Source organism: Anas platyrhynchos, chromosome 12 (assembly GCF_047663525.1).
Source record: "Anas platyrhynchos isolate ZD024472 breed Pekin duck chromosome 12, IASCAAS_PekinDuck_T2T, whole genome shotgun sequence".
NCBI lineage: Eukaryota > Metazoa > Chordata > Aves > Anseriformes > Anatidae > Anas > Anas platyrhynchos.
Genome location: NC_092598.1, coordinates 11,322,568 through 11,348,603, shown reverse-complemented (window position 1 = coordinate 11,348,603; position 26,036 = coordinate 11,322,568). Strand labels below are relative to the sequence as shown.

Here is a 26,036-nt window from a genome sequence, read left to right as displayed (position 1 = left end):
GCTCCTGCTGCAGAGGAGGAAGCACATCAGCCCCTGTGACAACGCTGAGCAGGCAGAAGCAAGTGCTCCCTCCCTGGGGCAGTGGGTGCTGCATGGAGTCGCTCTGGGTGCTGCTGGCCATGCTGGGGCTCCTCATGGCTGCAGAGGTGGCCCCCACTGTCCCCAGCCCCCAGCTGGGAAGTGGAACGGGGCAGGAGCAGCCACCCTGCTCTGCGTCCTGCAGCCACAGCTTCTGGTCCTGCCTGAGCTCCCAGGGCATTGCGGCAGGGCGATGTGGGTGCAGGACAGCTGAGGACAGCCTTATTGCCAGCCCTGCGTCACCTCCTGCCCCTCCGCGGCGCAGAGCTGTGGGGGCCCCATCCCAGAGGACGCTGAGTTGCGGGTCTTTTCCAGGTTGGGCTTCTCCAGGCTATTTTGGGAAGCTGGGACTGCCCAGTGGGGGTGTATCCTGGCAGGGCTCAGCTGAGCGGGACTCCACGCGAGCCATGGGAAGCTGCTGGGACAGGCAAGGTGCTGGGCTTTGACCGGGCCCTCGCTGGGGCTGAAGGGCATCCGGGGGTGCCCTGAGGGGCTTGTCTCATGGCTGGAGGGGCGCAGCCCCCACTGGGGTTATGCAGGGCAGAGCAGGAGCCAGCAGCGAGGAGCCTGAGCCCTGCCGAAATGCTGGAGGTTGTCTCTGGCAGGTCCCTGGCTGCTGTCAGCAAGCGTTTCCAGATGGCCCCGGGCTCCTGGCACCAGCTCCGCTGCAGCATCCGGGGAAAACTGGGGGTGGGAAGTGACGTCCCAGCTGGCCTACACAGGACAGCCCCAGCCCCTGTTCCCACACGGCTCCTTCCCCTCTCAGCCTGCTCCCAGGCCTCGTCCTCCGCTGCTGCCCCTGTCCCACAGCGAGGAGCTGCCCCTGGCTGAGGCAGGGCCACCTACAGAAGAGGACGGGCATCCTCAGCCAGCTCCAGGGCATCTCGGGGTGCCAGGTGCTGGGCTCCCCCTGCACCCTGCTCCCTTACAAATCCTCAGCACCCCCGGGGGAGCACAGCTGCCGTGGGAAACACACCCGCCCTGGGAGCTGCGGCTGTGCCGACCTCCGGCGCTGCCTCGTCGGGGGTGGCGAGTCCCAGCTGCACGTCGCCTTTTGGCCGGGCTCGCCCCTTTTGTAGCCCCCCCAGTTTGGAGCAGGCTGGGCCCACCCGTGGCTCCACAGAGCCCCCCCAGGTGCAGCACCAGCAGTGGGTCCACAGAGGGCTGTAAGAAATGCGTTTGTGTTGTGGGATTTTTTTTTCCTCCTTGTGTTTCCTGGGCCAGAGCTGAATCAGGCAGCCTGGCTTCAGGGGGCTTCCCATCCTCCCCCCTCCCCAAATCTGGAGGAAACGAAGGTTAAAACCTAATAAAAAGGGAGCAAATCTCCAGCATGGTCTGGCAGGTGAAAATCAACAGCACAAAGCCACCTGGAGGTGTGATCCCCCTCTCAGTGTGTCAGCATTTCCTTGTCCCCCACAGGGCCGTGTCCCCCCAGCGAGCCGTGGCGGGGAGGGCCGGGGGCTGGGTGTCCCCTGCCGTGGGGCTCCCTGGTGCCAGGGCTGGCAGCGTGGGGCAGCGGGGTGGGAGCCAGCAGCCGTCCCGTCCCGTCCCGTCCTTCCCTTTTAAAGCAATTAGCGGCGCTGGGAGCTGGCTGCAGCCCGGCCCGGGCACTCTGCCAGCAGCCCCAGGCCCGGAAGCGGGGGCGCGGGCTGGGGGCTGGTGACAGGGATGGGTTTGTCTCCATCGCCGGGCCAGGGGCACAAAGGCTTCGTGTCCCCCCTGCTTCTTGAGACTGAGGGGGAAGGGGGAAGGGGAAGCTCCCTCTGGGGCTGTCGGGGGTATGGAAGAGTGGCTGGAGCCCCGGGAGAAGCGGGGTGGGAATGGTGGCTGCTCTCTGCCCCCTGTCAGAGCCACCCACACCCTTTGTGAGAGGGGAAACTGAGGCAGGGCAGGCTCCGTGTGGCCCCATCTCACTGTAGGGTCAGGGAGGGTGCAGGACTCCTGAGGGCCAGAGGTGGGACGGGGGACACGAGTTGAGGTCTGCGTCCAGGGGCAGCCCAGCCCCTCGCCCCCGTTAGCACCGGGTCAGGCTGCCTTGGGTACGGGGCTGTGGTGTGGGTCTGACCCCACAGCCCCCCAGGGCAGCAGCTCAGCCCCCCCCCCCCAGCTCCTGGCCAAGCCAGTGAGGAGCAGCCACCACGGCCATGGGCATCACCTGCCTCAGCTCCTGCCTGCCCACGGCCGCCCTCATGAGTAACGTTTTTCCCTGGAAAAAAAAATATAAATAAATAAACCCTACGCTAGGATCTAATCTCTCCCACTCCCAAGCTCATTCCTCTGATCTCCGCAGCTCCTCCAGCTTTCATCTTCCCTGAGGAGAAGCTGCCGTGTCCGGGGGAGCAGCCAGCAGGCCCCGTTCCCACAAGAAAAGCCCCGGGCCTGCATGGGGATGGGGGAAGCACAGCACCACTGACCCGTCCCCCACCCACAGCACCCCTACAGCCCTCGGCCCCACCAGCCGGGCCCTGTTGAACAAGGCAGGCTGTGTTCCCACGGGGCCAGCCTGGTGAGGCCGCCTCGGCTGCAGAGCTCGTGAAAGGCGGCTCTGTCCTGCTGCCAGCGGCCCCCTCAGAGAAGCAGCCCCCGGGCAGCAGGGCCACAAGGGGCAGGTGCAGCCGGGGGGCACGGGGAGCCCTGGCTGGGGCTGGGGGCAATGTGGGAGCCCCCCCCTGCTCCCCTCTCCTCCCCCTGCCCTGACACTGCCCCACAGCCCCCAGCCCAGCCCCACAGATGCCTAGGAAGGTGGCACCCTTGGGTGAGCATCTTATGGCCCCACACCTGCTGAGCACCTCATGGGGAAAGCCGCTTTGACTCCTGCCCCCCCCCGTCCCTCCCCTCTGTCCCCATCCCCATCCCATAGCCCCCCAGGAAGGACAGCACCATGGCTCTCCTCGCACCCAACCCATTTAATACAAGTACAAGGCACCCCTGCCCGCGGGGCCAGGGGAGGCTGGCACCCCAGGACAGGGAGCACACGCCCCGAGGGCTTCGTCCTGCAGCAGCAGGGACCTGGGCTGACAGCCGAAGCGGGAGGAAGGGACCGAGCTGAGCCAAGGGGGTTGCGGAGGCAGCACCCCGCTCCTCACGCCAGCCAAAGACCCTACGGGAAGGGAGCCCGGCCTGGCACCTGCCTTCCGTGTTGGGTTTCCTGAGCTCCGTGCTATCTTTAGGCACTGCGTCCCCCCCCCCCCCCAGGCTGTGGAAGGGAGCGTGGCCGTGCTCAGCCCTCCCTTCCCCTCACTGCCAGGCCACAGGTCCCAGCGGCTCCACGGCCACTTGCTGCCAAGAGCTGCCCGCTGGGGGACTGGGCATGCAGTGCCGGGCACATTCCCACCTCTCCTATCACTCCCACAGGCACTGTCCACAACTCAGCAGCTGGATGCACGCTGGGGAACGCAGACCTGCCAGGGCAGAGGCACAGGGCGATGGGGGACACCCTCCTCTGGAGCAGCCTGAGCTGCTGGCAAGGGTGTCGTGAGGGAGGGGGGCACCCCACCAGCCTGCGGGACATGGGTTCCGTCCAGCCCTGCTGCCCCCAGCTCCTCAGACATCCTCCAGCCCCAGACCAGGTGTGGAAACGGGTTGCGCAGACAACGGGGGGCTCAGGGACACCCCTCACCCTAGGCTGGGGCAGGTGGGGATCCCCCTGCTGGGGCTGGGGACACCAAGCAGCGGCAGTGCACGGGGGCGAGGGGGGAGTGGGACGAACCTCTGGGTATAAATAGGCTGCTGGGGAGGGGCAGGGCAGGCTCGTCGTTAGCACCATGGTGGCAGAGGGTGGGGGAAGATGGGGGTCAGACCCACTCCTGCAAGGAGCGCTTGCAGTACAAGAGCATTCGGGGCGTGCCCTTCCTCTGCATCTGCACGATGACGTAGATGAGGCCGAGGATGCAGAGCAGCAGCACCAGCAGCACCAGCACCATCACGACGCTCATGGTGCGTGTGTACTCGTCAATCTGCACCACCACGTCCACGTCCCCGCCCTGCTTGCGGCCGCCCTCGCTGTAATCCTCCTCGTCCTCCTCTTCCTCCTCCTCATCCTCCTCCTCGCCTTCGGACCGCCCTCCAGGGTTCTCACCCCCATCGGGGTTGAAGGGAGGCTGGTCGACGTCAGGCCACCGGGGGTTGGGGTCAGGGACCAGCTCCACCTGGCAGCCCATAAAGTCCCGCAGGATGGATTTGGGATAGCCCGGCTCCGTTTTGAGCCGCTCGTTGTCGAACTTCCAGTACTTTGTGCCTCTGTAGAAGTACGTTGAAGCTGGGGGAGGAGAAAGAGACGGAGGTGAGGGGTGAGAGGCTGCAGTCCCCTGCCAGGCACAGCACACGGCCGGCCTGCAGGTTGCAGCGTTTGCTTCAGGATCTGCAGAACAGGGGAAACAGGGCTCCCTGCCCCTTGGAAGGGCTAGCTGGGCAGCTCCTGGGCTCCCTCCCAGCTCCCACGTGATGGAGAAGAGCAAAAAGAGCAGAGAAAGGTGGTGTCTGTTCCCATCCGACCTCTGCAGCACCCTGCTGTGCCCACACAGCCATGCTCTCTGGCCCCCTGCTGCTGGAGGGGCCGGTAGCTGCCGACAGAGGAGCCCGCATCCCCCCTCACCCCCTCTTCTCCTCTACTTACAGGCATCTGAGCTGAGGAAGGCACCCTTGGGCGAGGGAGGGATGCCCACCCAGACCGAGATGGGCTTGGGGTACCCGGGGTCCACCGAGCGCGTGTCCTCGTTGAAGCGCCAGTATCTGCGGGAGGCAGAGGGACCTGGTGAGCTGGCAGCGGGCACGGACACTGCCCCCATCCCACAGCTGCAGACAGCACAGGGGGCTCTGGCCCCACTTTTTCCCCCATCAGCTCAACAGACCCCCTGTAGGAAGCCATTTGCCAACAGCTCAGCCTCCCACCTCCACCCAGCCCACACCATCCCCGCGGGGGGATGACCCCAGAGCCCCGGCGAGGGCAGCACGTACCTATCCCCACGGAAGAAGAAGGTGTGCCCCGTGGGCTCCCACCAGACCGCGGTGTCGATGCTGTCGTAGGGGATGCCCTGCCCGTAGGTGGCCAGCGGCTGCGGGTACCCAGCCTCCAGGTTGGCTTCTCGGAAGAGCCAGTACCGGTCCCCTGGGTGGGAAGGAAAGGGAGAAGGGAAATGAGGCTGCAAAACAGCTGGTGCAGTGTGCATGAGTCCGGACAGGGAGGGGGTGTGATGCCTGTGGCCACCCCAGCCCTTGGTCATGCTGTGGCAGCACACTCCACCCCAGCCACGCCGCTCACCTTTAAAGAAGACAAATCTGCCGTCGTGCCTCTCGTAGGCAGCGTCGATGTCCCCGGGCAGGCCCCGCCAGAAGTGCCCGATGGGCATGGGGTAGTTGTCCAGCACCCGGTTGTGCCGCACCCTCCAGAACCACCGGCCCTGTTGGGAAGCAGGGTGTCAGCGGGGCACACGGGGACAGAGCTCTGTGCTCAGGAGGCCAGGGCACCATCGTCTCATTAGGGCCCTCCAGAGACCTCCAGAGCAGATATAGGGCAGGAAGGGGGTCCTGGCAGGTACCTTAAACACAAACATCTCCCCCCGCAGCACCGCCACCGTGTCGAAGTTCCCATCGCAGATGTCGGGGCCGTACTGGTCAGGTCGCTCTGGGCTGCCAGGTTTGGGGGGCCGCTCCGGTTTCCCTGGTGGACGTGGCCTGGGGGGTCTCTGGTCCGGCCTGCCAGGTCTTCGGGGCGTCACGGTGGGCAAGGGCTTGGTGGGCTGAGGGAGCCTATCTGCGGTACCTGGGCAGGGGAGGGGAGAGAACGGATGGAGAGCTTGCAAACCAACACTGTCAGCGCCTCCTTCCCCCCGCTCCCAGGCCAGGCACAGGTCCAAAACCACGCACCCAGCTTCCAGCTGGTGAAACACCCCTGTCCCTCTGCCCGGCCCTCGTCCCAGCTGTATGTCCTCACCGTACAGCTGTTGGATGCCCTTGAGGTCATCCTCAGGCAGCTGGAAGTTCTCCGTGTCCATCCACTGGTAGAAGGGGGCCATGATAGCACTGGGGTTGCTGGAATGTTCCAGGCCCAGCGAGTGCCCCAGCTCGTGCACGGCCACCAGGAAAAGGTTGTTCCCTGCAGGGAAAGGCACTGTCAGCAAGGCGGCATGGGGCATCCCTGTGCCAGGGATGCTCTGCCATGGGACCAGAGCAATCTGCGTCACCCCGAGGAAATGCTCCATCTGCCCTGCAGGCACACATCACCCAGGCACAACCAAACCCTGCCTTCTCCAACCACCTTGCCACCCCAGCACCCTGCATCGGCTCACCAGACACATCCGTGTTCTCCAGCGTCCAGGGCTCATCCGAGTCGAAGTGCGTGTCCCCACCCATCCCCGGGCCGGGGAAATAGGCATGAGCCAAAAATCCCCCGACGCCATCGAAAGGGGAACTGTCCCCATGGAAGCCGGAGGCAAAAAGCACCATGATGTCAGCCTCCTTCTTGCGCTTCTGACGGATGTCCTCATACGGCACCTCCTGGAAGACGAGCGGCGTGGCCTGCTCCCACACGCGGAAGGCTTGGCGGATGGCCTCGTACGAGTGGTACCGGCCCAGCTTCTCCGTGTAGTTCTGGATGCTGGGGGCACAGAGCAGGGCCTCAGTCAGGCTCGACCCACTGCAACCCTGGCCTAAAGGGTCTGCAGCAAACCCTCAGCCCGAAAAAGCTGCCGCGTGCTGATCGCCGGGTACCTGAAGGTGAGATGGCTCTGGCTCCAGCGCCGCCCCGTGAGCGCGTACCTCTTCCGCCGCATGTTGGACTTCATCTGGACCCCAAACTGGTCTGGGACCCCGCAGCGGGGACGCTTCATCCACCTGCCAGGAGGGCATCAAGTGAGGGCTCAGCGCACCACCCGGAGAAATTACGGCCACCGCAGCCAGCGAGGGGAGCTGCAGGCGTGGCAGGGAGACACGGGTCCCATGGGTGGCAGCACCCACACACCCACACCGCTGGGTGCGTACGCAGGCAGGGCGCAGGCAAGCTGAGCTTTCCATAGCCTGCAGGGGCTCACTGCCAGCAGAAGATGACAGCAGTGGCGTGAGCACAAAGAGCAGATCAGACATCTCCATTGCTCTGGGAAAGGGAACTTGTGGTCAGCCAGAGGCTGATCCCCGCTAAAGGCGCTCAGGAAGAGGTGGGCTGGAAAGTCAAGCTCCCTTCTGCAAGAGCAAGAGAGCAGCTCGCAGAGGAACTCACATTTTGGTCTCCTCATCCAGGACACCAGTGACGGGGATCCCGTAGAACTTCTGCATCTCCGAGAGGGCTGCGGAGAAGATCTGAGCAGAGCGCATGGTGGACATCTGCCTGCTGGACTGGGGCAGGTAGCCATACAGCCGCAGCCACGCCTGCGAGAGGAAAACAAGCATCAGGCTGGCAGGCGGGGATGAGGAAGCCTTCCCTGAGCTGCTGTCAGCCCCAACGGGAGCTGCCCCAGAACAAAAAGCTCCTCGAGATGCCAGCCACGTGCACACCCCATGGGCCTGGACCGCTGGTCCCAGGAGCACTGCTCCTGGGGATGCTCTGTGGGGAGCACTGCACCCGGGCAGGATGTGAGGCTGGCAGAGAGCACGGGGCAGGGTGTGAAGGGGCAGATCTGAGGGGCTGCTGGCCCTACCTGCTGCAGCACAAGGGCCATGGCACTCTCCAGATAGCTCCCCGAGGCCAGAAGGGGCCAAATCACCGCAGCAGGCGCGCTCCCGACGTGGGGTCCTGACCCCAAGCCCCGCACCATCGCTGCTGGGCTGCAGCCCAGGTGCCGCAGGGACGAGCGGCGAGCGAGCCAGGAGCGAGCAGCGGGGAAATGGAAATGGTGCAGCTGGGCCCAGCCCTCGCCCGGGGCTGGGCAGGCGCGGGCAGGATCCCTGCTCTGCTCCTACCTCCCTGGGAGCAGCCAGCGCTTTTGTCCCCGCGCTCCGCTTGTGGGGAGAGGCGAGGCCGCTGGCAGGACCCGCCGGGAGCCGGGGGGAGCCTCACGGGGGGCTCAGCACCCCCAGGGGCTGCAGGCAGGAGGGCGAAGGGGAGGCTGGGGGCAGTGCCCTGTGCTTGGGGCCGTTCCCGTGCCCCCCAGCACCGCTCACAGCAGCGGGGACAGCGAGGCGCTGGGCTCGGCGGCTGCAGGGAGCATCTCCGGGTCCCCGAGCTGCCCCCGCCGCCCTTTGGGGTCACAGCGGCGCCACCCGGGACTGAACCAGCCCCAAAGCCCAAATCCCCGAGCCGCAGCGCCCCCTCCCCGACCCCCCTTCACCCCCTTTTTCCCCGCTCACCTCGGCGTTGACCTCTCCGCCCGTGGCCGCCCCCAGCACCACCAGCAGCAGCACCAGCAGCAGGGCCGGGAGGCTCCCGCCCGCCCCGCGGGGGGCACCACCGCCGGCCGCCATCCCGGGCCGAGCCGTGCCGAGCCGTGCTGAGCCGGGCCGGGCCGGGCCGAGCTGCCCGAGCTACGCCGCCCTCATGGGCCGTGCCCGGGTCGCCGCGGGGGCTGCGCGGAGCTGCATGGGCGGCGCTGCCGGGGCCGTGCGGGGGGCTCAGGCCGGCGGAGCGCAGCCCATGTGCCTCGGCTCGGCTCGGCCAGGCGCGGGGCGGTGCTGAACGGAGCGAGGCGGAGCCGGGCCGAGCCCCCCCGCCCCCGACTCCCGGCCCCCGGGCGCCCCCCGCTGCTCCTCGCCCGCGGCCCCGGACTTTGGCCCCGCGGTGGTTTCGGTGCCGGCGTTTGCCCGAGCAGGTTTCGGGCAGCCCGGCTCCGTGGGCGCACCGGGAGCCACCCTTGGGTGCTGCCCGAGGGTGGGAGGGGAGGGTGACCCCAGCCAGCACCCCCGGGGGGGGGGCAGCAGGGCCGGCTGCTGCAGCTGCTCGCTGGGCACTGACCTCTCCCCGCTGAGCTCAAACCACACAGAGAGCAGGAGGGGGGGGGGGTGGCAGGAGCCAAGTTTCGGTGGAAGGCTCCAAGTCTTTTTATTTATTAATTTATTTATGTTTTAAAGGGGAAAAGCAAAACAAACGGGCAAAAAACAACTTGGGGCATAATCACTTAAAGTCCGTGCATATCCCTATCCCAGAAGCTGACTAACTAAAGATGGGGTCTGGATAAAAAGGGGGAAGGGGCACGCTGGAAGCAGCAGTGAGCGGCACAGCAATCTGCCAAATACCCGGGCCAGACGCGCATCCTAATGGGACTGCTGGTGTGCCGTGTCCCCCTGGAGCGAGGTCCTGACTGCCTCAAATTCAGCTCCCCCGGGCATCTTCACAGGCTGCACAGCCGACGTGCTGAGCCACCCAGAGCAGAGACTTGGGCAAACGAGTGCTGGGACCCTCAGCTGGCAGTGCCGAAAACAAACAAAACCCAAAACCAACATGCAGCTGAGGGAGAAGAACGAAGGGGGGAGGGTTGTTCCATTTTATCTGAACAATGCATTGAATTTGCTGCTTCTCCCTCGCCGTCCCCCCAGGAATTCCATTAATTTGAAAACCAGATATTGCAGGGGAGTTGGCAGACAAAGACCTGCACTGAGACAGAAGCTCCAATGGCTGTGAGGGCCCCGAGCTTCCTTGTGTACAAGTGGAAGGAGAGTGCTACACCCAGCTCACGGCAGGCGTTGCAGACACGGCCTCATTTGAAGTCTGCAGGAGCCGCTGGAGCTGGGCACTCCTGAAATTGAACAGCTCAAATACACCACAGAAGCAGTTTTACGACACGAGGAGACAGATTTTACCGTCAGAAGCAGCCTCGCAGTTTTTCATCAGACAAATGTGAAATGAAAGATTGAGGGCAGCACAGCAGCATCTCGCTCTGAATACCTAAGAGGCTGCAGCAGACCTTCCCGCAGGACAAAGGACAGAAAGGAGCTTCTCTCAAGGGACAAAGTCCAGCCCACAGTCAACAGGATCATCGCTGCTCCGACGGTGTTGTTTTCACGGGAAAGTCCGTGTGTGTGCCACTCCTTGTCTTGCTCACCAGCAGGCACCGCCTTTCCAGCTCAGTCACGATATGAGCCGACACTGCCCTCTCTTGGGCTCGCCCTAGGATGACAGCCAGCTCCTGACGGGCAGCTGCCCTCCAGAATGGTCCTTTTGACACACACGAGCTTAAAACAAAGTCGTTTTAAAACCAGCCCGACGCTACGCTGGGTTAGCGCTAAAACACGAGGGGTTTCCAACCTCTCTGCCGAGATTTAATCTTTTGGATGTTTGGTGTAAGAACCTGGTACTGTGATTTTTCTGTAGAGGCAGCAACAGCGTGAGATGGACACAGAACACGACCCGTGAACTCCTCCGGGCTGGGTTATGGTGGGGAGATGCTCTGGTGCAAGAGCCTAGCTCTGCATCCTTGTCTCTTGCTTTTCAGAACGAGGGACCCTGAGCTCAGCAGTCAGCATGCTCCAAGCCTCCTGACAAGAAGTTGGTGCTATTTCCAACTGTGTGAGACATGCTTCCTTTAGCAAGAGCTTCCCACGCTACCTTCTTTAACATAAGGCATCCATGGCTTTGATACATTCATATATATATTAAAAATCAGCCACCGTGGGATGGTTGGAACCACCAGTGCTGACTGAAGCACATCCTGGCTGCTGACAGCACGCTGCAGTAGGAAATCTGCTACACACACACATTTCTTCAGCCAGAAACTCAAACCTGGAAGTTTGATACCACAAACTCCCCAGAGCTGCTGAGCAGACAAGAAGAACGTGGGAGGTGTGTGACAGCTTCCACCACTTAGAGCTGTGCTGGAGAACAGTTCTTTGTTGAAATGCAGGGTCTTCAGGGCTCTCAAACCTACCAGGCCCTACCTCAAGGGGAAGGAGAAGAATTTGTTCCCTGACTTGCAGCGGATTTGCTCCCATTGGACACGCAGAACGAGCGCTGAGTCCTCAAACCTGTCCACAATGTCCTGGAAAACACAGGCAGAAGGCAGGAGTCAGTACAGGGAGGGTGGACGGGGCAGTTCCCAGAAGATGGAGTCAGCAGCTGCTTCTCCGAACCAAGTCAGAGATGAGTTTGTGGCTGGCAGCTTCTGACTTCCTTCAAGAAGATGGTTTAGCTCATTGTCCCCACAAAAAGTTTATCTTCTTCTAATCCAGCGGGGTTTGCCTCAGAAAAACAACTCCCCCTCTGCTCTTCCCCTCCTCTCTGCCTGGTGTGGGGACGTACCTGGAGCTCCTGCAGACACTGCCCCTCCAGGCTGCCAGTCAGGTCCCCAACACACCAGGCCAAGCTGATATGGAACGATGGGTCCTGAAGATAAAACACGGATCAGATTGCAAGAACAAAAGGTGGCTTTGCTCAGTGCAGGGAGCCACAGGGGGATATTTGGTACGGTGCTGCCCTGCCTGTGATCTCTGAGCACTTCCAGAGACAGAGAAGTCAGGGTTTGGTCCTTCAAAATCCAATCCTGTCCCCAAAGTTAGTGCCAAGCAAACAGGTGGACCTGATGCCCCAGGAAACTGCCTGAGGAGGAGGCACAAGCATCTCCTCAGTCCCACAGTACTCCATGCCCCACTCAATCCACTAGGACAATCAGGGATTGTCCTAAACAGTGGGATTGTCCCCACTGTGTCTGTGACATGCCCTCTCAACTGAAGGAGCCTGACTCAGCCCCCCTAGAAGCCCAATTCCCAGAAGCTACTCAGCAGTTAACATCTTTACTCTCCTGGACAGGACACGAAACAAAACTTATACTAGTCCCATTCTCAGTGAGATCCTGTTCAGGGTGTTAACGGTGAATGTCACTGACTAGCCCATGGGAGACCACTTCAGAGTCTAACCTCACCATTCCCAAATATTTGGGGTTGAACATTTCATGGACTAACGGCCCCCCAACCCTCACAGCATCTCCAGACCAGCAGGGAAATGCAATACACCTCACCTTGTAGAACGTGGGGAGGTCAAATTCCTCCATAACTTTGTCCACCTCTGAGACCAGTTCCAGCAGCTGGAAATGCCCAGCGGAGACCTCCAGTCCAATGAAGGTCCTGAGCAAAGACAAGGAGAGAGCGCACACACCCTGTCATGCTGCAGAAAGCACAGCCAGAAGCATGCTAACCATGTATTCCTACCAGCCAAAGTTCCTAGCCCTTTTTCAAAGCAGAAAAAAAAAAAAGATACTCTGAGAAATGCTAGGCTTTAGCATTCAAGCACACTGACTATTCTGAAAAAAAAGCCATAAAGACGTGGCAACAGGGAGAAAACTGGAGAAGCAGGACTGGATCACTGCATCATAGAATGGCTGAGGTTGGAAGGGACCTCTGGAGATCATCTGGTCCTATTGCCCTGCCAAGCAGGATCACCTAGAGCACGTTGCACAGGGTCACGTCCAGGCAGGTTTTGAGTATCTCCAGAGAAGGAGACTCCACAGCATCTCTTGGCAGCCTGTTCCAGTGCTCTGTGACCCTCACAGTAAGGAAATGCCCCCTCATATTCAGCCATAACTTTCTGTGCTTCAGTTTGTGTCCATTGCCTCTCGTCCTGTCGCTGGGCACAACTGAAATGAGTCTGGTTCCATCTTGTTGGCACCTTCCCTTCAGATATTTATATACATTGATGAGATCTCCCTTCAGTCTTCTCTTCTCCAAGCTAAACAGGCCCAGCTCTCTCAGCAGATGATACATAATGCAGGCTTACTAGATTAACTCAGCACCTTTTGAGACATGAAAATTCGTTTTCCAGGCAAAGGACACACTTGATGGGGTATTTCAGCAGAGCACTGAACACTACGCCCTGTTCAGTAGTTACATTAAAGAAAATGTAAGTTGCTACAGTTGTACAGTGGGATAGGAAGTGGCTAGGAGGTATCAGCTGAGAACAGCACAAATGGGGAAGTATGAAGCTGGAGAGACGTGACAAGAGGTTCCTCCTCAAGGACTGTCTTGGTGATACTTTTTGTATGCCTGTGCCTGATGGCACGGGAGGCCTGGAGGACAAATATCACTCAGGAGCTGCTTCCATCCGCCCATGACTAACGTGCTTTGCCATTCCCATTAGATTTAGCAACTTTTCATAATTGTAATCACCTTTCTTTTAATGTGCTTTGACATTTAAACTACTTAATTGTGTTAAACTGGAATTGGCACTATCAGGGTTCTGAGCTGACACGCAGGTGAATTAGCACGCTCAGAGCTATTTGTCTCCAGCCCTTTGAAGGCTTGCACTGCAATTTCGAGATCAGCATAAGCTGGCACTGCTGCCAAAAGAGGTGGCCCCCACTCTGCCTGCCCCCAGGCTGCTCATTCCCCCTCACCCACTCACCCGGAGCTGGCATGAGGATCTGTGAAACCACAGAGCAAACCAGATCGGAGATGGCGATGCACTGGGCTGCCTCTGTTGGCAGCACTGTCTGCTCCAGCTGATGTGAAGCTGCAGCATTAGTCTAACCCCAGCAAAAAGGCCTGCCTCGGGTCATGTTGTGAACACATCTCCTCTCATAAGAAGACTGAAATTCTGCAGCCTGAGGTTCAGTCACCACAGAGAATAATCGCTCGCAGAGAATCAATATTGAAGCTGAAAAATTATGCACCCCGGAGCACTCCTAGAAGTGGCTGAGCAAAGATATGAAACCTCAGTCAAAGAGGTGGTAAGATGGGGAGATTGCATTCTGGTCCTCCACACGACTGCCTGCAGCAACTGCCACAGCACAGGACAGGCAGCGCCACGCTTCCCATCCACAAACCACCTCACCCAGCCTTCTCCCCAGGCAGGCTGCTCCAGTGCTTGCTCACCTGGTTTTGTTCTGGTTGGTATACACTTTCATTTGGTTAGCTACACAGAAGAACCTGAAATAAGAAAGATGCTTTTTCAGATAGGAAAGGAAACAAACAAACACAAAAAACAGTTACAGAATCACAGATACAGTTACAGCTTTACAGATACAAAATTTCTACCAAGCTGTGGAAAGACAAAGGCAAACACTTGCTCCAGTCAGACTGAGCTGGTGCAACTGGAACCTTTCTGGGCTTAAAATAATCCATTTCCCACTAGTGTTTTCAGCCTTCTGAAGCTCAGGCAGCAAAAAAAAAAAAAAAGCACTAAAACATCTGATCCTTGGTGGGTATCTCAGCCAAATGTAAGCAATGAAGCCAGCAGTGAATATCCACTGTTTATAGGACAGCGCAGCTCTGGCCTCGTCCTTGAAAGCGGAGTCCTTGCAGGCCACAGCAGTATCGCCGGCACAAATGTGGCTGGCCTGCTGATTTGTGTGGTGCTGGATCCCAGGGCAGACAGCAAACTCCCCAGGCTTTACTCGTGCAGCACCAGCTCCCAGAGAGAAGCCTTACTGTGCAGACGCTGCTGAAGCAGAGACCAGACCAAGTGCAAGGAAAGGAACGGATGCACAGGAGCTCCTGCGAGGCTCAGCTGCTCCTACCTGTCATAGGAGGCCAGGCGCTCCTTGAGGGACTGGACAAAGGGGTTTATCCAGTGGTAGCGCAGCACCACGCTCTGCGAGAGACTGATGTGGAACTCTTCCATGGCAGTGAGTGAGGAGACATAGGTTCGAGCATGGGACACGAGGAGGTCCAGCAACTCCAGGAATTCCTCCTGGACTTTGTCTGCAAAGCAAATGGCAGCACAGTCAGCGCCAGCTCCCTCCCCACAGCATCAGCCACAGATCTGGGGGACAGGGAGGAACTAGCACTAGCACTGCTATTCCTTACTCCAGTAAGGGGCCAGTGCTGTGACCACTGCTCCTACCAGACCATGGACAGACCAGGAAGAGGCTAGGTAAAAACCCATCTACCCATCCATGCTCTGCATCTCTTTTTTTAACAGGCTGCTCTTCTCCTGCCCTTCCATTAGAGGCCTTGGCACTGCGAGCAAAGATGACTGGACTTACTAACCCAGCAGTCACTCCAGCTCATGGCGAGAGCCATGGGTCTCTCGATCACCCTCCTGATCCCTACAGACCTTGTGTGCATTTGTGGAAAAGGCTGCCGTGCTCAGTGCAATGGGCGAGCACATTTAACGACAGGCTGAGAAACAGCACCTTGTGCTGGGCAGGGATGCCTGCTCACCGACAGCTTGCAGAGGGAGGCACAATTGCATGAGTCTATGATGTTTTGGGGATGACACGTGTTTCACAGCCCAGTCTTACCTGCACCCCAGCTCCTAAACCAGACACAAGCAGACTCTCAGGGCCCTTCGCAGACTCTCAGGGCCCTTCGTGCCTTACCTGACCAGCTGGAACCCGTGCCCAGCACTGACAGCCCCTCTCCCCAGGGCTCCCTGCCCTCCCCGTGCCCACCCCCGCTCAGGCAGTTTACCTACAGGGCAAGTAGACGTGGGTGGCCCAATTGCCCCGCTCGTGGGGGAAGCAGCGCACACGCCCACCGTGCTTGGCTCTGTCCTCCGCACCCCTCTCCTCCTCCTCCTGCTCCCTGAACATGGCCAGCACGCTCTCGGGGACGGGCAGGCGGGCTCGGGCCGTGCTGCGGGAGGGCAGAAGCGGCGCTCAGCACCCGCACCCTCCGCCTGGCCCCGGCCAAGGCTCGGCAGGGACCGGCTGCGGGGAGCGCCTCCCCAGGGACCTGCCAAAGGGCTGCGGCACCCACCTGGCCCGGGGGGAGCCCCGCGGGGAGCCCCGGGGGGAGGCTGGGTCCCCGCCGCCCTTCCTCCCCCCTTCCTCCTCCTCCTCCTCCTCGGAGCTGCTGTACCCCACCAGCGCAGCCCTCATGGCGCTGGGGGGCGGCGCTGCGAGGCTCCCTCCCTCCTCCCCTTCCCTCCCCTTCCTCTCTCCGAGCCCCAGCAGCGGCCCCGACCCCCCCGCCGCGGCCGGGAGGCGCTGTTGGCGGCGCGGCCCGGCAGGGGGCAGCCGCCCGGCCCGGCCCGCTCCTCCTCCTCCTCCTCCTCCTCCTCCTCCTCCTCCTCCGCGGCCGGCCCGCTCCTCAGCCCGGCCGCCCGCCGCCCAGCCCGGCCCGGCTCGGCCCGGCCCGCGGTACCGGCGGCGGCGGCGGAGGCAGCAGCGGGCGGCCGCCCCCCCCCCCCAACCTCTCTACCCGGGCTCCCCCCCACCCCCGGCGGCCGCCGCGGCTACGCCAGCCCGGGGATCGGGCGGAGCGCGCAGGCCGCGGCCCCGCCCGCAGCGAGCGGGGCTGACAGGGGCCTCCCGCCGCAGGTGAGGGGCCCGGCGGCCGCCACCACCGCCTCCTCCTCCTCCCTTTGTGTGGGTCTCGGAGGGCTCCGGGCGGCGCCGGGGCCGCCTCGGGCCGGGCTCGGGAGCCGCGGCCCCATGGGGAGAGGCGAGGGGCGGCGGGGGCCCGGCCGCGGGCTGAGGCTGAGGTTGAGGCTGGGGCTGGGAGCGGACCATGCCGGAGGGGGCCGAGCCGCTGCTGCAGTTTGAAAGTACCTCTCCTGCTCGCCTCGGATGGTTGCCGCTTCGTACCTCCCCCGGAGGGATGAGTTAGGCGCCGAGCGGGCGCTGCTGGCGAGGTTGTCGGTGTAGAGCGCTTGGCTTGGAACAGGTTGGTGCTGCTGCTCTGCTGGGGGTGTCTGAGCGTCTCCTGGCCATCAGGCTGGCAGCACGGAGGCTCTGGGGTGCTGGCCCCACTCCTGTGGTGGTGCCGGTGTTGGGGTCAGCGTGGTCCAGCGGGGGAGGTTGGTGGCTGCTGTGTGTGGCGGGGTGCGGGGCTTTTTGTCTCCTCTTCTAGGTGCTGCCGCTGCCAAAGCGCTCCCATCGCGTCAGACGGCAAGGTGAGCCTCAGAGGACCAAGACAGGAGATCCTGGTGGGAAACCGTGGCCTGGCAGGTGGAGCATTGGGGTGTTTTACTGCCTGGGTCTGTGCTGGAGGACACAGTAATTCAGTGTCCCTGCAGGCAGAAGCGTGCACCACTGCTGCCCCAACCTTGAGGCGCAGTGGCCTGCTGCCTGAACCTTGAAGCCTCAGCTGAGTACAGGGGCAGATGGAGATCATTAGAAGCTATTTTCTCAGGCACCCACTGAGCTTAAAATAAAACAACCCCCTTCCCAGAAGACCAAGGTTTCTACTTGTGCTGGCTGGAGGCAGGTTGTTGTACACAGAAGTGGGTATGTTCCTGAGGGAGTAGGGGACTGTGGCCCAGGGTGCCAGCTACAGCTTCTCACCAAGGCCTGGATGCATCTTGAGGTGTTCTGGCACGGTTCATACCTGCTGCTCACGTGTGGATTTAACTCTTCTTAAGTTGACGTCATGTTTTATTGGACATCTCCAGAAAGACCAAAACTTTCCCTGTGATGCCTTAGAGCCAGGGAGCGTGGCTGGCACAAGTTCTTGTGCTCTAGTGTAGTTAGTCCACACTTCGGTAGAAGGTTCAGCCAAACAATTGCTTTAATGCTTCTTTTATCTTCGTGGGGAGCGCTGTGCATGAGACCTGTGGGTTCTGTGTTTTGTCTGCAGGTAGGATAATGCTGAGGGCAAACCTTTCCCTGAGCTCTCTGGTTCTTCCTAGCCTACACTTGCCACAGGTAGAGGGGGGAACCTCCTCTGATACTATCAATGGTTCATGTGCCTGATGGTGGAGCTTCATGAGGAGTTTGGGAACTGGAATAACTGAGCAGTGAATGTGTTCATCCTGTTAGAGCTGCCCCAGCAGATGTTTGGGAGCCTCCTGTTGAGCATTTTGGTCACACTGTACCTTGCATGTTTCTCAGAAAGAAAATGTTTTTATGCAAAAAAAAATAATAATCTAAAAACATGGGTAGAAATTATAACTAGCAAACTCCTGCTGCTGTCCCTAGGCAAGGTGGCTGCCACAGAAGAGCTGCTCGGTCAGGGAGGCTCAGGCAGGAACTGGTGATGTGTCACCAGATGCTCTCAGCCAGTTCCCCAAGCAGGCTGGGAAGGTGGGTGACCATGGAGCACGGAGTACTGGGCTGCCAGCACTGACAGAGGCTGCTTCTTCGCTTCTTCACCACTCAAACACGTTTGGGTTGGCCAGGCAGAGCCCATCCCTTTCCATGTGGAACAGGCCTGGCTCTTCTGCCAGCAGCCTGCAGTGCTCCGGCTCTGGTTAGGTCCTCTGTGCTGTTCCCCAGGTCGCCTTGCAGGGCTGCAGGAGAGTTTGCAAAGTGAGCCGGGAGTGGGCGTTGAGTAGAGAGCTGTCTGTCTGTCCTCCGAGACCTGATGTGAATTATCTTCTTCCTTGCAGAGAGAGCTGGTCCCTGGGCTGCACCTCTCGGCCTTCCCAAATGTGACATATCACAACCAGCACAGAAAAGGGCCTCCTCTTGTCTTCAAGGCACTTCCTTCTACCTTCCTTTCTTTTGTCCAAAAAAATAAAAAAATAAAGTGAAACGGAAAAACAGAACATGTAGTTCACAAAGAACTTTGGCTGGTCTAAAGAGGAGCCTGTGGCATCTCAGCCTCGCTGCCTCCTGAGGTCCTAGCTGTGCGCTGGATTTCCTATCCTCGACTTCAGGATCAGTGACGGGGAATCAGGATCGTGGATCATTTCAATTTTTATTTTGTACTTGAACCCTTTCAACCGAGAAGCTGAAGCTGTCACTGCTAAAACCCTGTTTCTTTTTCCCAAGCATGTCAGAAAGCTGGCAGCAGCAACAGCAGCAACCACAGCAGCCGCCGCCGCAGCAGCACCACGCTGGGGCAGCCACCCTCCCGGAGCATTCCATCCCACCCAGCACTGCGGACAACCCTCTGGGCTGTGCCGTCTACGGCATCCTGCTCCAGCCCGACCCGAGCCTGCAGCACCACCAGCACGCCCCGCTCCAGGCCGGAGAGCCGTCCCACAAGTGTGGGGTGTGTGGCCATGACCTCACGCACCTCTCCAACCCCCACGAGCATCAGTGTCTGCCGGGCCATGACCGCTCTTTCCAGTGTACGCAGTGTCTGAAGATCTTCCACCAGGCCACCGACCTGCTGGAACACCAGTGCATCCAGGTGGAGCAGAAGCCCTTTGTGTGCGGGGTGTGCAAGATGGGCTTCTCTCTGCTCACTTCGCTGGCGCAGCACCACAATGTCCACAACGGCAACGCCATGAAGTGCTCTATCTGTGAGAAGACCTACAAGCCTCCCGAGGCGGAGCATTCCCAGCCTCTGGATCCCTCGGAGAAGCCCTACAGCTGCTCCATCTGCCAGAAAACCTTCAAGCACCTCTCGGAGCTGTCCCGGCACGAGCGCATCCACACGGGTGAGAAGCCCTACAAGTGCACCCTGTGCGACAAGAGCTTCAGCCAGTCGTCCCACCTGGTGCACCACAAACGGACGCACAGCTCGGAGCGGCCCTACAAGTGCACGGTGTGCGAGAAGACCTTCAAGCACCGCTCCCACTTGGTGCGCCACATGTACGCGCACTCGGGGGAGCACCTCTTCAAGTGCAACGTCTGCGAGCTGCACTTCAAGGAGTCGTCGGAGCTGCTGCAGCACCCCTGCACGCCCAGCGGGGAGCGGCCCTTCCGCTGCGGCGAGTGCCAGAAGGCCTTCAAGCGCCCCTCGGACCTGCGGCAGCACGAGCGCACGCACAGCGAGGAGCGGCCCTTCAAGTGTGACCTCTGCCAGATGAGCTTCAAGCAGCAGTACGCGCTCATGCGCCATCGCCGCACGCACAAGGTGGAGGAGCCCTTCAAGTGCAACCTGTGCGAGAAGGGCTTTGTGCAGCCCTCGCACTTGGTGTACCACCAGCACGTGCACGGCATAGAGAACCTCTTCAAGTGCAACGTGTGCCAGAAGGGCTTTAACCAGTCCTCGGAGCTGCTGCGGCACAAGTGCGTGCAGAACGCCGAGCGGCCCTTCAAGTGCGCGGTGTGCAACAAGTCCTACAAGCGGGCCTCGGCTCTGCAGAAGCACCAGCTGGCCCACTGCACGGAGAAGCCGCTCAAGTGCACGCTCTGCGAGAGACGTTTCTTCTCCTCCTCCGAGTTCGTGCAGCACCGCTGCGACCCGGCCCGTGAGAAGCCCCTCAAGTGCCCCGACTGTGAAAAGCGGTTCAAGTATGCCTCGGACCTGCAGCGCCACCGGCGCGTGCACACGGGTGAGAAGCCCTACAAGTGCCCCTCCTGCGAGAAGGCCTTCAAGCAGCGTGAGCACCTCAACAAGCACCACAGCGTGCACGCCCGGGAGCAGCAGTACAAGTGCATGTGGTGCGGGGAGCGGTTCCTGGACCTGGGCCTGCTCCAGGAGCACAGTGTCCAGCACACGGCTGAGGGCGCCTACCAGGTGGCTGCCTGCTTGCCGTGAGCCTTCTGCCCTTCGATGGCTTTCAGCTTGCATGTGATGCTCCCAAGCCTCGGCCTCCCCTTCCCTCTCCTCAGTTGTAGGTGGCCTCCAGGGAGCCGCGGGAGAAGGGGGAGGAACAGTGGGCAGCCAGGTAAATTTTCCTCTGGCCTCTGTGGTCGAGAAACCCCCGTGCTACAGGTGGGTTGTGGCTGGCATGAAAAGCTCAGAGGGTGGAGAGGAAAGGAGGGAGGTGGGGAGAGGAAACAACGCCTGCAGTTGCCTGGTGCCCCCCGGACTGTAGTTCACGCCGTACCTGGAGTTCCAGTGCTGGGAGCTGGCCGGTGTGAGCTGGGCTGCCCCCCGCGCATAGCAGTCCTTCACATGCGGCCTCTTTCCCCTGTCCTGCCTGGTCAGGCCAGTGGAGAGGGCTGGGTGACTCCTTCTGGAGAGTGCTTGGGAACAAGGCAGAGGCAGCCCTCCCTCCTCCCCGCGTGCGCTGCTTGCTGAGGAAATAGCAGGTGTCCACCGCTGGGATCTCCCAGCTCCGTTAGTCCAAGCTCAGCTGAGTGACTCGAGAGGACCCTTTCAGATCATTGGCATTTACTGACTGCCTCGATCTCCCCTGCTCTCCCTCTTTCTAGACTGTAGAAAGGGAAAAGCCATGGGGCTGCGCAGCTCCAAAATGCACTTTGGCATTGCTGCTTCTGCAGTCGCTGGCTGGCACGCTCGGGAAGTGTTTGGAGCAAGCCTGCCTGCGCCCCATCCCCGCAGCAGCAAGGGGAGGGTACCAAGTGCCACGTGCTGCTGGGGAGCGTGGCGAGGAGAGTCCCATGCTGGTGCTCCTGGCCAGGAGCCCGGCATTGACGTGTCTATTCGTGAGGGACTTCACTCTGCTGGGAAGAAATACCTCCAGCCTCCAGGCCCCTTCCCTCCTTGTGCTGCTTGGGCCACGAGCATGCCTCCGCGGGTCAGGCAAAGGGATGTCCCAGCAACCCAAACACTAAGGGGCCAGGTGAACACTACCAATAACCTACAGCGTTAGAAATGGTCTCAGCCATCCCTGAGGGTAGCCCGTGTGGTGTGCTGGGGTGCCTGATTTGCTAAGGGGAGCCAGTTCTGTCCAGAGCAAGTTGGGAGGATCCTTCCCGGCCCGAGGGGTCAGCTCCGTGGGAAGGGGAAGGCTAGCAGTGGGTGAAGGAGGAGTGTATTTCTACCCTCTTGCGGAAGTCCTGTTTTATCCCTTCACTCTTTCTTTACCTCTTCTGTATTTTTCAGATTTTGCACAGTTCTTGTAAACATCACTTAAAAATAAATTTCCCCTAGCAAGGTTGATGCAGCCTCAGGTGTTTTCCTCTGCAGGATTTTTTGGCTTCCCGCAACCAAGAGGCCCATTACATGCCCGTTAGACGCCCTCAAGGTTGAGGCATGCTTAGTAGTTGCTCACCAGCCTTCCCCTCTGCATCTCTGGAGGTGCTAGGGTATTAAATCCCCATTTACTCTAACCCCAACTGGATGTGGTTCTGTACAACCTGCTGCAGCTGACCCGGCTTGAGCGGGAGGTTGGGGTAGATGATCTCCAGAGGTCCCCACCAACCACAGCCTCTCTGTGATCTTGGCTGGCCATCGTGCGAGGAGGAGTGTTTTGGCTAGCTGTGGTAAGTGAACAGCAGCCAACAAATTGCCCTTGTGCTGTGCCGCTGATTAGAGTAAGTTTTAAAAACATACCCACAGCAGGTCCAAACACGTTCGCCTCGCGCAGCTGGGCTGTGCCCGCTTTGCTGATAGAGGACACTAAGCTAAAAGGTGGAGACAGGCTTTCTGTTCCACTTCCAGCACTGAGGAGGAACGGAGCAGGAACGTGCGTTTCCATGGGGGCCGGGACAGTTCAGTGACAGGTCTGACCCTGGGGCTGTCTTCCTCGTGTGCTTTAAGGAGTTTAAAACAAACCTTGCTCTCTGCTGCCCAAGGAAGAGGGACCGATGTTCATCTTACTTCGTGCTGCCTCAAAGATGTAGAACTTCCTACTGAGTTTTCTGTCTGCATTTTTTTTTGTTTTTCTTTTTGCCTTTTTTTTTAAAGCAGTTTGTTAATGTTCATTAAAGAAATACCGTATAGTTTAACTTGATGTCATACTGGATTTTTTTATTTTTTAACAAAAAGACGTAGTAACTTGGATTTTTAAAGAACTATTTGGTTCTAGGTAGCTTTTTTTTTTTCTTTTGCTATTTAACATATTGGAAGTTCAGTGTATGCTTAAGTGTAGGAGTAAAAATCAGAGGCAGGCTCAGCCTGTCTTTAGAGAAGGGCTTGGTGGTGATGGAGGCCTCCCTGGCTGAGGCTCAGGTCCTGGGCCAGGAAACTGAAGCCTGCGTTTCTGAAATGTGGTCACCGTTGACAGCTCCAAAACCAGAAGTGTGCTCATTCCTTGGAGACCCAGAAGGAGCAGCTAGCCCCCCTGACCCAGCTCATGAGTTAATGAGTGAAAATCTACAGCTAAAGGTAGTCGAGGATCTGTCTCTGGACTTGCTCCGGTGGTGGGAGCGGTGCCTTTGTGCTCTGTTTTCTTCCCCCCCTGAGGCCTGAGTGCCCCTGCAGCAGCTGCAGGATCCCATCCCCTTGGTCCCAGTGCTCCCAGGAACCACTGCCCTGTGACTGCTCAAACCCAGTGCGAGTCTGTGACAGCACCAGTGACGGTTTCATCTGCAAGCCCTGGTGCAGGTGAGCAGGGGGATGGATGGATGGATGGATGGGTATTCTTGCCCCTCCACTGGCTGGCAGGCAGCTGAATGGCTGCTGGTAGCCTCGAGTATATTTTTCTAAGGAGATTGTTTAGTTGGAAGCTGTAATTTCATACTGTCGGGCTGGGGGAGCAGGTTAATCTCCATTGCTGTGCCTTGAGGTCATGTTTTTTGTTTGTTGTTTTTTTTGGGGTGAAAAGTGATGAGACCCAACCAGCAGCCGGGAGGAGGCAAGGCAGGTGCCCCCAGGACATCGCTCTGCAGAGGGTTTCTGGTAACTGCTGGGGTCTCCTTTTCAAACCAAAGAGCAGTCGTGTCCAAAGCCTCTTTGGAGTAAAACAGGCTTCTACTCTGTGTCCGTGTTGTGCTTCAGTCCTAATGTTTATTTCCAGAGACTTTCGGGCTGCTTTGCACCGCCTGAGGCACCGCTCCGGAGCTGGCACTGTCAGCCCCAGGGCTCTGCGCTCCTGTGTCTGCAGGACCTGGCTGCCAGCCTCCAAGGATGCTGCAGGGCAACCTTCAGGTTGCTCCTGAAGGGCATCTTCGAGTGGATGTTCGCCAACTTCTGGTCTCCCCAGGGGAAAGGCAGGCGGCTTAAGCGTAGGGCACCTTTGGGGAGGTGGCAGGGGGCTGAGTTAGGTTGGCTAAAGGCTGCAGGGATGTGTCCCAGAGATAAATCCCCTCTATGGCTGCTGTTCCCGTGGCTTCACACTCCCCAGGAAGAATGCAGTCTGGTACCTGTGTTTTTTTTCCAATCTTCACTTCCCCTTCCGCTGCCTACAGGATGTCTTTGTGTCTCAGCATCTTCCCCTCTGCAGCTATTCTGATTATACTTTTGCAAGACCTTCTGGGCTTCCTTGCCTTTTGTCCGGTTCTTTATTTGTGAGCAGTGTTTTTTCATCCATTTCCCATTCCAATTGCTTGTTTCTGTAAGGTCTCTTCCCACTCCCCTTCCCCCCAGATTCCTCCAGCCCAGCCCGAGGCTGTTCCAGGTGACAACCAGACCTTTGATGATGATCCGACTGGAACCCAGTGGGTGCCTCTGGTCCTGCCCCCAGTGAGGCCAAGCAGGGCACGGCAGCAACGCCCCCAGCCAGCAGCCTGGGCTCTGCCGGGCTGGATCTGTGGTTCAGCGTCCTCTGCAGAGCTGCTCTGAGCCGCAGGAAAGCAGCAGCAGGAGGGAGTGCTGTGGCCACAGCGGGTCCCTCTGCCCCGTCCCTGAGCCCAGGGGTGGAGGCAGCACAGTCTGCAGGGTGTTCCTGGGGAGAGATCGTGGCATTGCTGGCATGGCCATGGCTGATGCCTCCCCAGAGCTGCTGCACTGGCTGAAGAAGCCCCCGGGCTGCAGGTAATGCCCAGCTGACCCTGCGGGCACTGCGGAGAGCAGACGTGGTCCCTGCAATCCGGGTGGAAAGATGTGAGCTCTGCTCTTGGGGCCTGTGTGCTGCAGTGGGGCCGAGGGGGACAGCATCCTCCAGCAGTGATCTGGGGCCTCTCCCGGAGCTCAGGCCCGGCCTCGCACCGCCTGGAGGGAAGGAGAGCACTTTCCATGCTTCTCCTGGTTTTTTACAGCCTGAAGCCAGAGCCTGGGGACTAACCAACAACGCAAGGAACCTGCTGGTGTTCGTTCTTCAGAGCCCAGCTCGCCCTGCGCTGGGTTCCCCTGCGTGGTCCCTGCAGACGCGTGCAGGTGTCGAGGCACAGCAAGTCCCTGAGCGCCTCCAGCCACGACAAAACCACGGCATGCAGCAGGGAGCTGGCCCCTCGCCTCCCGTTGCTCTGAGCTGTGGAGCCGAGGGATTTTCGGGGCTCCTCATAACCCGGGGCTCCTCCTAACCCACGGCTGTGCCTCCAGCTGCGTCCCCAGGGCCGTGGGAGGTTGTGACCGAGGATGCTGAGGTTTGTGTGGCTTGCAGTGCCTTTAACACTGCTCCCCGTGTGTATCTAGGACGATACTTCGTGTGTGTGTGTATATATATTGTATTAACACCTCCTGCTCTTCTGTGTGAGTGTCAAATGGTTTTGCTTTACTAATAAATTTATAGTTATTTATACTTCCCTGTGGGTGTGTAAGATTTCTGGAGAGGAGGCGCTGTGCGAGGCACTGCCTACCGTGGCTTTGTGCTCTGTCTGGCTCTGCTTGATTTTTTATTCTTTTTTTTTTTTTTTTCTGGAGAAAACGGGAAACCGAGGGAAGAGAGGAGCGCGTCCTGCCCATCTGGCTGCTTTTGGGGTAGCAAGCGCTGTGCCCCCGGCTGTGACAGCCCCTGTATTTGGGAGGCTTTGCACAGGAACCCAACACTGTACTGAGAGGTGTCTTAAGGTCTGGCTCCTTTTTCAAAGACTTCTGCAGGCAGCGAAGGCGATGTGATCCCAGGGGGAGGACTCAGTGCTGGGGACACCTGGAGCTGGGGAGATGAGATGATGGTTGTTCTCAGCTCACTTTGGTTCCCAGCAAAGCTGTGCCAGGACTGGGACACCGGGGTGTGGTGTGCTGGCACCGAGCCCCCCAAACCCCGCGCACACCTCGGGGCTTTGCAGCAGCGATTAGGGGCACTGGGAGCCGCTGCTGGTCACGCAGGGCCGGAGGTAAACGGATCAAGCAGCAATTGGCAGGCTCAGCAAGGGGAGGCTTAGCCCAGCCCGGCACAGATTTGCTGCCTTCTGCCCCACATCCTGCGGGTTGGGAGCGAGCGGCAGCGCAACAGGCACCTCGCCTCGCCCCTGGGGGCTCCTCTTTGCGCCACGCTGAGGGCACCTGCAGCCCCGCTGCCACCCCTGCCAGGCCCTGTACCTGCGAGGAGCGGGCACCTGGGTGAGCGGCTGGGACCCTACAGTGCCGGGGTAGCCCTGGGGGTAAGTGGCAGCAGCAGTACTAACAGCTCGTGGGCTTTCTAGGACACCCTTCTCTGTGCCATTTGGGGTTTGCTCTGCACCGTTCCGCTGCCAAGGTGGGATCGGGGCTGGGAGCTAAGCGGTGGAGCCAGGTGGTAGGGGACAGCTGGTGCTGGTAATCCCATCTGCAGGTAGCGTGGTGTAATCCCCCCAGAGCCCTGCCAGGCTGGGGTGGGC

General features: G+C 59.8%; 3 protein-coding genes across 5 annotated transcripts; 1 reads left to right on the top strand and 2 right to left on the bottom strand.

The window, feature by feature from the left end:
* Positions 1–2,964: 2,964 nt before the first annotated feature.
* Positions 2,965–8,673, bottom strand: MMP15 (matrix metallopeptidase 15). Its single transcript, XM_027466715.3, has 10 exons — positions 8,359–8,673; positions 7,292–7,440; positions 6,787–6,909; positions 6,366–6,673; positions 6,011–6,172; positions 5,616–5,839; positions 5,339–5,477; positions 5,035–5,185; positions 4,694–4,809; positions 2,965–4,336 (listed from the first exon to the last, which is right to left on the bottom strand). Exons 1-10 carry the CDS (start codon positions 8,470–8,472, stop codon positions 3,873–3,875), a joined length of 1,950 nt encoding a protein of 649 aa, XP_027322516.3. The 5' UTR covers positions 8,473–8,673; the 3' UTR covers positions 2,965–3,872.
* Positions 8,674–9,041: 368 nt separating this feature from the next.
* On the bottom strand, positions 9,042–15,790 carry USB1 (U6 snRNA biogenesis phosphodiesterase 1). The gene is made up of 7 exons (XM_027466718.3): positions 15,631–15,790; positions 15,347–15,507; positions 14,448–14,631; positions 13,804–13,857; positions 11,955–12,060; positions 11,240–11,323; positions 9,042–10,979 (listed from the first exon to the last, which is right to left on the bottom strand). Exons 1-7 carry the CDS (start codon positions 15,750–15,752, stop codon positions 10,875–10,877), a joined length of 816 nt encoding a protein of 271 aa, XP_027322519.3. The 5' UTR covers positions 15,753–15,790; the 3' UTR covers positions 9,042–10,874.
* Positions 15,791–15,958: 168 nt separating this feature from the next.
* ZNF319 (zinc finger protein 319) lies at positions 15,959–22,346 on the top strand. 3 transcript variants are annotated; one of them, XM_027466717.3, is made up of 2 exons: positions 15,959–16,193; positions 18,203–22,346. In XM_027466717.3, exon 2 carries the CDS (start codon positions 18,589–18,591, stop codon positions 20,245–20,247), a length of 1,659 nt encoding a protein of 552 aa, XP_027322518.3. In that variant the 5' UTR covers positions 15,959–16,193; positions 18,203–18,588; the 3' UTR covers positions 20,248–22,346. The 3 variants fall into 3 exon arrangements, with proteins under 3 accessions (XP_027322518.3, XP_005019999.4, XP_005020000.4); XM_005019942.5 differs by lacking the exon at positions 15,959–16,193 and adding an exon at positions 16,200–16,539; XM_005019943.6 differs by lacking the exon at positions 15,959–16,193 and adding an exon at positions 16,555–16,768.
* Positions 22,347–26,036: the final 3,690 nt, after the last annotated feature.